The 12,616-nt window shown below is 43.3% G+C and overlaps 1 protein-coding gene across 1 annotated transcript in view; it reads left to right on the top strand.

The window, feature by feature from the left end:
- The first annotated feature begins 313 nt into the window (after positions 1 to 313).
- The window catches only part of LOC306836073 (exostosin-1), a 154,344-nt gene continuing 142,041 nt past the window's right edge, over positions 314 to 12,616 (top strand). The window contains exons 1-2 of the mRNA XM_079362973.1: positions 314 to 775; positions 2,323 to 3,074. Of these exons, the coding sequence (XP_079219099.1) occupies positions 491 to 775; positions 2,323 to 3,074 (1,037 nt within the window). The 5' untranslated portion in view covers positions 314 to 490. The remainder of the gene's footprint in view (positions 776 to 2,322; positions 3,075 to 12,616) is intronic.

Genomic DNA, 12,616 nt, shown 5'->3' with positions numbered 1-12,616 from the left:
TTTCAGATAATGAAATTAAACCAGCGCTAACAAGAAGACAGGAGCCATATATTCACATCATTACTTCTAAACTTCTCTTCTTCTTTGCTGTTCTGATTCAAGATTTGTCAGACTTTATTGATCCCTTAATTCAATGTGTTCTTTCCTTTTTTTTTTTTCTTTTTTTTCCCAGTGACTCCAAATCTCAAAATGCCGAGCTGTGGATAGAGCGGCTGCCCTGTGGGTCGATCTGACCTCTTTCTTCCTCCCTGCACTTCCTCATTTCCTAGCTTCCCCTTCCCCCTTCTCCCCTCTTTGACTCTTTAGCCACCCCTTCTCTCTCCTCCTCTCAGCCATATCCTCTTTACCCTCCCTTTTTTTCTTTCCTGTATCATTTCTGCCTCTCCCCCACTCCTTCTCCTTTTTTGTTTTACCTCCCCCCTTTCCTGTCTCCCTCGTTCTCCCCCCCTCAATCCACCACGTCCTCCTCTTCCTCCCCCCCACAGCACACATGCAGGCCAAGAAGCGGTACCTGCTCGTGTCTGTTGGGGCCGGTCTTGTCTTCCTCGTCTACCTGTGGGCTCTGCAAATCGGGGAGTTCCAGCAGCAGCCGTACCAGTATCACCATTTTCCCCAGTACCCCCAATACCACCAGCAGGAGTACCAGTACTACCATCAGAGCCAGGACGCGTACCAGCCCCAGCCCCTCCCACAGAGAAGCCCGTCCAGACCTCCCAGGCACTGGCCGGAGTCCACCCAGCTGCTGGAGCCGTATCTGGAGGGAGGAGAGCAAGAGGTAGACAACTTAGAGGAAATCAAAACAATGCAGAGTCCATTTTTGATCGTGCTGTTGTCCAAGATTTCATCAGACACAAAAGATTATAATAGTACTCGAGGCAAAAAGTCGTGAAAGTAAAAAGAACATGTAACTAAATAGTTATTGCAGTAGAACTAAAACACTCTCTGATGTACATCATGACTGGTTGCAAAGCTCTGACGCATCACCGTACCTTAAACACCAAGGCTGGTTGGTCCTCTCAGGCTATACACCCATTGGCTCACATGTATTTACTCCCTACTCTCCTCCTATCTGTGCTATCTGTACCTGAAGTCCGCACAGCGTTAGGTATGATGGCCTTTGGGTACACTGCCTGCTCTTCCTAGAACACCCTGCAGGCTGACTTACAGGCTGAGAGATCTGGTCTTAGTGGAATGAATGGAGAGCACCTGGTTATAATAAAAGAAGTAAATGACTGCAGGTTGACAGGTCCTGTTTGTGCATGATGTGTTTATTTCAGGCCTGTGGTTTTTAGTCTCTACATAACAGATTGTGAAGCAGAATTTACCCTGGGGAATAAATTAATGATATTAATACATAAATAAGCAGCAAAAAATGTGTTATTTATGATTTCAGTGCATGAAATAAATCACTAAAATCAAAAAAAATTGTCAGACAAATAAACGTTTTAATTTTTGGAGAGTTCCCTCCGTCTGTCCTGAGTCGATCATGCAAACAAAACCTGTCAAAATTCTGTTCTTACAATTTTTTTTTGAATTACCTGCAGTCTTCGGACCACTTGGGGTCTGTTTTTCACTTTTTATAGCCAGGTATCATTCAACCAGTGAAAATGGGACACAAGTACGCATGCTTTGCTTTTAAAGGTCACAGGTTTTAGGAGAATCTCTGCTTCAGGGGAATCAAAGATCACTGCTCATCGTCTCATGACGGATGGTTGTCAGATCTGCTGCAACAAAACAGTAAAACTGCACAGAGGGGGCACAACTGGCAGAATTATGGCGATGCTCTAAATGTTGGTGTAGATCAGGGGTGTCCAAAGTGCGGCCCGGGGGCCATTTGTGGCCCCTTGAGTGGATTGTTTGTGGCCCTTGACTTCAATCGAAGAATTAGAAGATTTTGGCCCCAGGCCTCATCAGATGGCATATTTCGTTCTTTTTTTCTTTTTCATGTTAGCGAGGGAGACCTATAAAAGCCTGACTATTCTTTACAAAAAATTAGAACACAACAGTTTCCCACTGCAATTAGTTATTGTGTATTTACATTATTTTTTGAAGAGGTCAAAATACAAAAAGTTCCTTCCAATATTTAAAAAAAAAAAACCCTGTGGCCCGTGAGTGATTCTAACGCAACAATTTTGGCCCGCAAGAAAAAAAGTTTGGACACCACTGATGTAGATGTTATTAAGAAGAAGTTCACGTTAACTTGTGTCAACACAAAGCAAAAGTTCCTCACAGACGCTTTAATCAACTGCTCAGTCATGCAATAACACTGTGAGTGAAAAGTCGCACGGATAAACCTAAAGGTGGTTTTTTCTGTGTGTGCAGGAGGACAGCCCTCAGCTCCATCACCAGCACACCTCGCCTCGCGAACGACGTGCCATCCGCGACAACATCTACAAGAACAAACGCTGCCGCATGGAAACCTGCTTCGACTTCTCACGCTGTCAGTCGGGCTTCAGCGTTTACATCTACCCTCCACAGAGAGGGGACGAGATCTCGGAGACCTACAAGAAGATCCTGACCTCTATCGAGGGGTCCCGCTTCCACACTACGGACCCTTCGCGGGCTTGTCTGTTTGTCCTGGCGGTGGACACGTTGGACAGGGACCAGCTCTCAGCTCAGTTCGTGCAGAATGTCAGACTCCGAATCCAGAATCTGCCAACATGGAACGATGGCAGGAACCACCTCATATTCAACCTCTACTCGGGCACGTGGCCGGACTACACCGAGGATTTGGGTTTCGAGGTGGGCCAGGCCATGCTAGCCAAGGCTAGCGCAGATGTGGTCAACTTCAGACCAAACTTTGACATCTCCATCCCTCTGTTCTCCAAGGATCACCCTCTGAAGAGAGGGGGAGCGGGCTATCTGACGCTGAACAACACACCGCCATCCAGGAAGTACCTGCTCGTTTTCAAAGGGAAGCGATACTTAACAGGCATCGGCTCTGAGACGAGGAACGCTCTGTATCACATCCACAACGGGGAAGATATTATCCTGCTGACCACGTGTAAACACGGCAAGGATTGGGAGAAACACAAGGACTCTCGCTGTGACCAGGATAACAAAGAATACTCAAAGTAAGTCATGCGGTTTGATCTCTTTGCTGGTTTTTCGCTGCTTTTCATTGAAATTGAAAAGAGCATCAAGACTTGAAAGATCCATCAATTGATAGATTTTATAAATATCTTTTATTGCAGTACGCTGCTGGAATTTCTGTCTCTGCATGACTTCTTTTTAGCTGCTTTGTCCTCCTACAAAAAGTGTCTGTTTTTCAGCAGACATTAGCAGGTGTGGCAGTTATCTCATTATCGGCTCTTATCTGCTGTCGGTTGTTTGAAATGCGATGCGTCTCGGCATCATTACAACTCCTCACAGTGTGCGTGTGTGTGTGTGTGTGTGTGTGTGTGTGTGTGTGTGTGTGTGTGTGTGTGTGTGTGTGTGTGTGTGTGTGTGTGTGTGTGTGTGTGTGTGTGTGCTGAAGACGTGCGTGTTGCTGCTGTCGATCATTACCACATCATGTGTTTTATTGGCTGAAAGAAGCTCTCTACCGCTTGAGAGTTTTTTCGGGGACTCGCTGAAGTACCTGAAACTTCACTCCTTTATTTGAATGAAACAGGTCGGCTGCCTTTATGTGTTTATTTCACAATCGTCCTGGGAGTTGAGCTCCACTGTTTTTGTGCTCCGCAGACAAAATGCAATGGAAATACCAGTGTGTTTGCTCTGCTGTGTGTGTGTGTGTGTGTTTGTGTGTGTGTGTGTGAGAGAGAGAGAGAGAGAGAGAGAGAGAGAGAAACAAAGAAGAAACAAAGTTTTGCCGGCTCAGCAGTTGGTTGAGAGAAAAGACATCTGAGACTGGAAGAGAGGAGTTCACCTTTTGAAACTTTTAGCGAGAGCTGGCAGCTGAAAGAGGAGGAGGGATGCATGTGGACTTAAATTGGGAACTACATTCACAACTTCTGCCACTTTCCTCCCCTCAATGTGTAAACTCAAGAGTCATGTGCTGCATATTCAGGTTTAGATATCGCAGAGGCCCAAAGGGAAACCACTGTGGATTCAGAGTCCTGCCAAACGCTGCAGCACAGAAACAGGATTCCTGCAGAAGGGAAGTGTTTCCAGAGGCTTCAAATAGCACGTTGTGTTTGGAAATAAAATCATGATTGTGAGGTTAAACTTTGGGCTTTAAAGGTCATGTAAGTCATATGAAATAAACATTGAGAGGAGGATACCTGGATTTATGATTCAGTGAAAAAAAGACTTTAATTCTATATTAATAAATCTTTATTTTTGGGCTTGTTCTGCCTGTATTTGATGGGAAAGTGAAACGAGTAGGAGAGAGCGAGTGAGTGTGGAAGGACACATGAAGGAAAGGAGCCACAGGTCGGATTTGAACCCGGGTCACCTTCACGGAACGCTAATAAACCGCTAGGCCATCTGCACCCCAATTCTAATCATTTAAATGATAAAATCTTGAGGCATCTTGATAATCCAACTTTTTTTTTCTTCAATAAAAAGTCTGCATCTTTTGTCCTGTGACTGCTGAAAAACACTTTATCAGTTGCGTGTCACTCATCAGCAACATTAAACAGCTTTCTTCACTTCATCTTCATCTAACTCTTCCTCAGTCTCTCCTCCTCTTGCTCCCACAGACACAGCTACACTTCATTCATGACATTCATTTCCTGCGATGGAGACAAGGATTAGTGATTTGAAAATGTGTATCCGCACCATGGAAACCAAAATGTTAGCCGCCATGGCGATCCGGTCATAACTAGCATGACGACTTAGCGAACCGTAGCTGCCTGCAACCCCCGAAGGACCCGCAGCTTGAGACTGTGAAGCCGCGGGTGGCCGTGTGACGGTCCAAAGGAAACATGATGGCAGTGCAGACTGTGCCAAAGGTCGAAGCTCTCATCCACATGACCAGTATGAGAAAAGACCCCGACGAATGAAAAGGCCTGAATAGCTCGTGATGAGTAGAAATAGCTGAAAATAAAGCAAGCCTAAATTTAAGGAAGATCTATTTTATTAAGGAGACACTGATTGCTGTATTAGCAGCTTCTTTTTACTCATTGCAAAAAATGAAGGCCTTATTTTCACCTCAAATAACTTAAAATCTTTTCTTTGTTCGCACTTGTCATTTATCATAGACTCTCTAAGATTTGAAATGTTGCTGTATGGGAGAGATTCAGGCAAGTTAAATGTGTTTTTCCAAAGTCTATAGAGGTAAAGGTTTAAAGTGGTTAAATAAATTCAAAGGAAGTCAGACTTGTGCTTAAGTGCAGCTCTTGAACACATCTACTGAATTCCAGCACTTATAAAATAAAAGTGATATTGTACAAAAAGTCGTCCTCTGAGAGTTCCTTGCTGTTTGATGCTGATGTCTAATCCGTCGGTGAACAACACGAGCCTCAGAATCTTTTACAATCTCCAGGATGTGACGGAGAAAGTCGCCTCGTGTAATTTCTGTCACCTGCTCTGCCGCTTCACATCGACGCAGACGTCAGCCGGTGCATCCACCGAGGATCCCACGCGGCAAGACCCCCTGATGTGAACAGAAACCGATGACGATCTGGACGCCTCAGGCGGTCGATAATTGCCCTCCAATTGAATTACGCTGTGAATGAAAGGGATAGATAGACATCTCACCTCCCACTGAGCGTCGCTGGATTGAACTCAGGCTGTTTTTACTGTACGTAGATAACAGCCTGCTTGGCCAATTACATCCTCGCCGTCTCGAGTGTCTTTCCAAAGAATGTTTGAGGCCGAGGGGCTCAACTCGCAAAGCGTCAGATAAAACTGCTCATTATAGATCGCCGTCACGTCTTTCAGGACGTCTTTCATGGTCAGACGTGAGGAGGGAAGCAGGAAGAGGGTAGATGGTGGTTTGATGCGATGAGAGGTGTCCCGCTGACATCTCCATTCTGCTCATCGTCCTCTTTTCACTCTAAACGACCCTGGAGCAGTTTCTTTTTGTTTCATATCTTTACTTCAACTTCAGTCTGGTGGCAGGGCTCAAGCAGGCGCCTTTCAAAGCCACAGAATGTCGTTCTTGCAAGGAAACGAAATACAGACCTGAAACAAACATAAAAACTCCTGAATGTAGTTTGATTTGAATTTGAATGACCAAAGTTGGAGTTTTTTTTTTTTGTGAGGTCAATTCAGACATGTTTTGAACAACCAACACAAACACACTCTACAATAACTTGTCTTCTCTCTCTCTCTCTCTCTGTCTGTTCTCTGATAAGGGATTTTTAATTAAAGCTCCTGAGAGGAACTTTTACATTGAGTCAATTAGAAAGTCAACACTGACAGCCCTATGACAATATAAACAATGTTAAAGGTACTAAATTAAGAAAGATATGAGACAATATTGAGAGGTTGTATGTGAATTTTTTGATAATTGCCATCATAATGTAGAAGGAATTTAACACATATTGGAAGAGTGTAATCCTTACACGAGGCTAATGTTATACATACAGTACATATAGCATATCATGCTATTAAGGGCTCCTTTGTATGGCAAAGTGTGGGAACCCCTCTGCTAAACCCTAAAAAAGAACGAAAGTCATATTGACTTATCAAACTGTTGTACTTTTCTCCTACTATTATTACCTCCACTAAATGTTGCCCAAATACACATTCTAGACACAACTATATAAGCATGTAAGGCGTAAGGCTTATACAGCAGATAGTGTCCACAGACGCTCAGCGCCCCCTAGTGTCAGCTGTTTGTCGTTGCTTTGTCACAGCGCTCTCAGATGAAAAGAGTTCGACTTCTGGAGCAGCGCTGTACTCGTCAATGTCACTTCTCCCTCACTGACCAATCAGAATTAAGACGGGACGGGACCTACATCATCAGGCTTTGTCAACAACAATGGGCCGAGGAGACGCTAGCCTGGAGACAGTTTCTGGATTGAGCCGCTGCTGATGCAGAGACATGACTTGTATACGTTTTTTATCTTTACTTAAAGGGATACTTCACTAATTTACATGAAGCTGTGTATCATTAGAAACATGGTAGTAGTGTTGAATGGTCGTGAATCCAGCCCTCATTTTGCCCTGAGACGAGAAAAATATGTTTTTCTTTGCTTGAAAGTTTTCTTCATGTGATGCAAAAAGCGTCATATTACATCACATGAAGAAAACTTCCAGGCAAAGAAAAACATATTTTTCTCGTCTCAGGGCAAAATGAGGGCTGGATTCACGACCATTCAACACTACTACCATGTTTCTAATGATACACAGCTTCATGTAAATTAGCGAAGTATCCCTTTAAATTCATGTTCAGTTAAGTTAAGTGTCTGTGGACACTGGCCCTGAATGTGGGAGAACAGTCTGTTAAATAAAGAGACACTATGATGGATATATTTTGTCAACTCTGGGAGCTGTTTATGTGGTAAATGAAGTAAAAGGTACGAGCTGTTTACCTACCAGAATTGACACTGGATACATAAACTTGAATCCACCACTTACCACGACATAAACATGTTTGATTATACACAAACACTTCTCCGAAAGATCATGATGGGCAGATATTTACACCCACATGTCATCCTTCAACCAATGTCTTTCCGTCACTGATTGCTTCATAATAGGCAAGTGAAGACATTAACTGAATTAGTTATAAAGTGCTCCTTCCTTCCATTCACGTTAGAACTTGATGTGTCCCAGCGTGCAGAAGAAAACACACTCAGATGGAAACACAGCTGCTGTCACATCTGTGAATGTTTGGCAGCTGCACAATTCAATATGTATGACGAGAGAAAGGAGTCTGACAGTATTAATTAAAATGTCAGCAGTGGTCATGTGGGTGGCCAGCCTGTGTGTGTGTGTGTGTGTGTGTGTGTGTGTGTGTGTGTGTGAGCTTTTTGAGTTACTTTCTTGTTGTGAGATGTTCCATTAAAGCACATCAAAAAGTCAATGTCCTCCCTCCTTGTCGCTGCTTATCTCCCCCCCTTCCTCCCCCCTGTCCTCGTCTCCTTCCTCACCTTCCCCTCTTTTATCCTCCTCCGTTCCTCCTCTTTCCCATACTCGTACTCTCTCCATCCTTTCCTTATCTGTGCTCGTCCTCACTCTGCTCCCTCGTTTTTTTTCCTTCCCCTTTTCCACTCTCGCCCGGCGCGCCGAAACCAAAGCGTGGAAAAGGTTTTAGTCGCTGTCTCAGTGCATCTTTAATGCAAGTCATGATGAGGAGCACCTCGATGCATAATAACACACGATGCTAGTTTCCCAGAGAGAGAGAGAGAGAGAGAGAGAACTTTGATGTGTGATAAAACAAAACAATAAAGAAAAACAATCTTCATGTCAAGTGAACTAAAGAGGTGCTAAAGAGTGTATTTAAGGATGTGCAGTAGTTAATGTAGCTAACATACCGAGCAGAATCAGCCTGATCCAAAACCGAAGCAGCTATGGCCACTTAAGGCTGGCTCTGAAAGTGAGTCAGTCCTCATACACCCTAATCAATCAATCAATCAATCAATCAATCAATCAATCAATCTTTATTTCTATAGCACGTTTAAAACAAACTTGGTTGACCAAAGTGCTGTACAGGTGTCAGAAACACACTGTAAAGACAACAAATGAAATCACATAGAGAGTGAAACACAATAAAAATACAATAAATAAGAGCATGAATAAAAATGTCTGAATGTCAAGCTCAACTTGTATTAAAAGAGGCGGGTTTGATGTTTTCGACTGTCTGAGCAGCATAAATTGAAGTTGAAAAATAACATTTCAGTCTTGACCGGTCTTGATTTCAAATCGAGTCCGCCCAGTCTGAAACTGAGTCAAAACCGCTTTAAGTTACGAGACAGGATTGAGACCGATTTTGAGTGGTACATCACTCGTTACATGTAATTTATATCAAAGCTGTTTAGACATCTAACTAAAGAAATAATCAATCCTGACAGCTATCCATCCGTTATCTATACCACTTGCCCCATTCAGGCTCTCAACTGTCATCGGGCGAGGAGTGGGGTACGACCTAGACTGGTAACCAGTCAGTCACAGGGCTAACATGAAGAGACAGACAGCCAGCTACACTCACGACTACAACAACTTATAGTCACCTGTTAACCTAAAGAGCACGTCTTTGGACTGTGGGAGGAAGCCTGAGTCAACAGAGGGAACCCATGCATGCAGAGGGGGAAACATGCACACTCCAACTGTGATGCAAAACAGGAACCTCCTAACTGTGAGGCTAAAGAGCTTACCACTACATCACCACGCAGCCCGTACTGACAGCTATTATTTTTTTTTTCTATTTTCTTCATTACACCTGTAAGTGTGATTGCATTAAATACGTTTGTATGTTTTCAGTATTTTTTTTTTAACCGGTCCTTAAGTCGGCTGCAGCCCGCAAAACAGCTGAACTCATCAATACACTGAAGGTTTCAGCCAAGGCTGGTTGGAGGGTAAAAGAGAGCTCTATTGATCAGATTCGATTCAACCTATGCAGCCAATCAGCAGACGAATGGAGGTTAATGGTCCTTCTTGGTGTGTGAAAGCCAAACATAGATTGGCCTTTAGAGCGATGAGGCCTTGGCATTTATTTTAGTTGACCCCTCTGTCAGAGTCCGAAATTAGTTTATGTATCAAAGGCTGAAGCAGACACTGTAAAGACGACAAATCAGGACACTGTCTGATCGTTAACGTCTAATGCAGTGATTCAATTAACTTTCGGTTTCTGCTTTCGGAATCGCACGGAAGTGTTAAATCCATTCATCCCATTTCAATACTGCATCCACTTCCAAATAATCACGTTAAGGCTTTAATGCACAAGATTTCCTGACATGCTTGACGCAGATCCACACCAGGGACTGAATCATGTTGAGGTCCATTTCTTAGATAGATAGATAGATAGATACTTTATTGATCCCGAGGGAAATTCAAGTTCTTCTGATGTTGTCGTATCAACTCCAAAACATTTAAAACGACTTCTCGATGATTCGATCTTAAACCCTTTTCTCTAACTTTCCCCGATTTTTCCTACAAATATCAGATAAAAAAAAAAGAAAAAAAAAAGAAAAAGTTTTTGTATCTCTCCTCTCTAAGAAAAAGTAAGTGCCCATTCCTCTTAAGATGTATTTGACAGTCATGACAACACACACGAGAGGAACAATCTCTCTTCTTCTGGGGAAAACAACATGTGACTCTGTGCTGTCTGTCTGTCTGCAGCAAGGATGTCATTTTCTGCAGCCGTGTGAAGTGCTGCCAGCCTTTCCCCCACTCAGCCCTACATCACTCGCTCTCCTCCTCCACCCAGAAGCTAAGCCAGGAACACAATTCAACTCAATCACTGTTTTTTCCTCCTCCTGCTCTGCCGTCTCATTTCCGCTACTCTGCCTACCGCACTCTAATTTCTCTGTTGTCGTGTGCAACTTTCCATTCTTTCTCCTCCTCTGTCTATCCTTTAGCTAGTAGAGAGCTGACGATCAGTTGAGTTGAAGTAAAGGTGTGTGGGTCGCTCTGGCGTGTTTGCCATCCATCCTGGATTCAGAGAGACAGAGAGGACGGAATTAGAGGGGCGGTAAAATAGTGGGGAACACGTGCGTGGCACCATGGATTGCAGTACGAATCCATCAAACACACCGCTCTTTGTCCCCTGCGAAGAAAAAGGAAGTGTTGTTTTTGCATGATTTTTCATTTGCCGCTCGTCAACGCAAATTTGCCTCCCAAAAATTGACACAAATGGTCGTTATGGGGGCTTTTTTAAAGCACTTTCTGCAGTTGTTTCTGAACCTGCTTTACAGCAGATGTGTCCCCCTTCAGTTTGACCCTTACAATTCAAGTTGTTTGTATTGGAATTATACTATAAATATAATAAAACGTTTTTGACATTATTTTTCGGGCTTTAATTCCTGTGTTTGGACAGAGCAGGAAATCAGAGGGAGAGAGTCGGGAGTGAAAAGCAGGGAAAGAGCCGCAGGTCTGACAAGTTCTGTTGGTCACAAGTCTGTGGGTTCTCCTTGAGTTGTACTCTTGCTACAAAACACAGCTAATCCGAGTGGGCGGGGCCATTTATCTCCCCCCTTGGGCTGCAGGGCTGAAAGCTTCACAGGGAGGACATGTTTTAACCCCCGATAAACACGGAGCTAAGAACAACAAGCCCAGAGGGAGTTTGACTTCACTCGTTACTTAGCGATATATTTAGTTTGGGATATATTTGAAATCTGTTTATAAATGTTGCATGTCATGCCTTTAACAAGTAACTTGGGGAACAACTGTTTTGTTTTAGTGCTTTACAGAAATCCGTGGAAAATGTCCAAACCTTTCTGGGATGAGCTGCATGTGCACGTCTAATGTAGTTGCTCGCATCAGTATCCTTTTTATGTCATGACTTAAGGAAGTATCAATCACACATATTGTTGCAGCAGTATGTCTTTGTAATTAGAAGCTCAACTACATAGTGGAAAAAGGTTTGGAATAAAAAGCGGCTTCAGTGGCTGGGATTCTTTTTTTTTTCTTCTGTAGTTTTATAAAACAAACTCTGGTGTTGGAAGTGGAAAAGCAGCCTGATGTTCTGTGATCAATTGGGAGCCGATCAAAGGAGAGGAATTGGCAGATGAGCTGGTGTAATCAAAGAGACGCTCATGTGATGTGATAGGAAGTAAAACAACATGGGAACTTGATTAACAATGAAATGATCATGTGGCTGTTTTCATAGATTCATGGGCCAGTCTGGGACTGATTGGAGGGCAGCGGGTCGTTCACAGACTTTTATTTTCCTTCACTGGAACATTGACTGAAGTGTTGTCACCGCGGCGAGGTCAAGGTCTGCTTGAGGTGAAGTGTTAAGCTTGAGTTGGCTATCGTTAAGGTCAGGGCTTCTGTGTAGAGGATCAATTCAAGCCAATGTAATGTCCTCAAAAGTGTGTGTGTGTGTGTGTGTGTGTGCGTGCGTGTGTGTGTGCAGAGTGCTGAAACACACATTTAGTCACTGGATTTAAGATAAAACTGTGAAAATTAATCTTCTCTTAAAGTGTGTACAAGTGTCTCACCTCTTGCATTTGTTGTCCCAGTGTGTACTGCCACCACTAATTATCCTACAGCACACACACACACACACCCACACACACACAAATACACACACACACACACATCCTCCTGCAGGCGTTTCCACTGAGCGTTGAAAGTCTCCTTGCAATTAATTTTCTTTTAGCAGCTCCAGGCAGACGACTCCTCTTTGAGCTCAGCCCTGAAAATGTCGCCTGAAGTAAAAATATCTCGACTGCGCTGAAGTGTCCTTGAGCAAACCAATAGAGAACAATATTATCATATCACATCATTATATATCAATATTAATTTCACATAAATTATCGACACAAGTGGCCTTTCAGGTGTTTTTGTCTGTGGAATGTGTTGAATCTGTCAGTGGACTTTATAATTCCTGTTTTGAATGGTGATTTTTTTTTTTAAATTGTCGTCCTTTAAGTTTTAAGGTTAAATTCGAACCCTTAAACATGAAATATTGGTGTAATTGTTTAACCGATTCCTCCTTTCAGCCTGAAGCTGTTTTCACATATGCACTCCAGATCATTTCAGGAGGACAGCTCTGTCGTTTCTGGAGACCAGACCTGTCGTTCATACAGCGACCGTCGTCAACAAACGGTTGTCATGG

The sequence above is a fragment of the Symphodus melops genome, assembly GCF_947650265.1.
Source record: "Symphodus melops genome assembly, chromosome: 1".
Taxonomy (NCBI): domain Eukaryota; kingdom Metazoa; phylum Chordata; class Actinopteri; order Labriformes; family Labridae; genus Symphodus; species Symphodus melops.
Note: the sequence above shows the minus strand (reverse complement) of the source record. Positions and strands in the feature narration are given on the sequence as shown.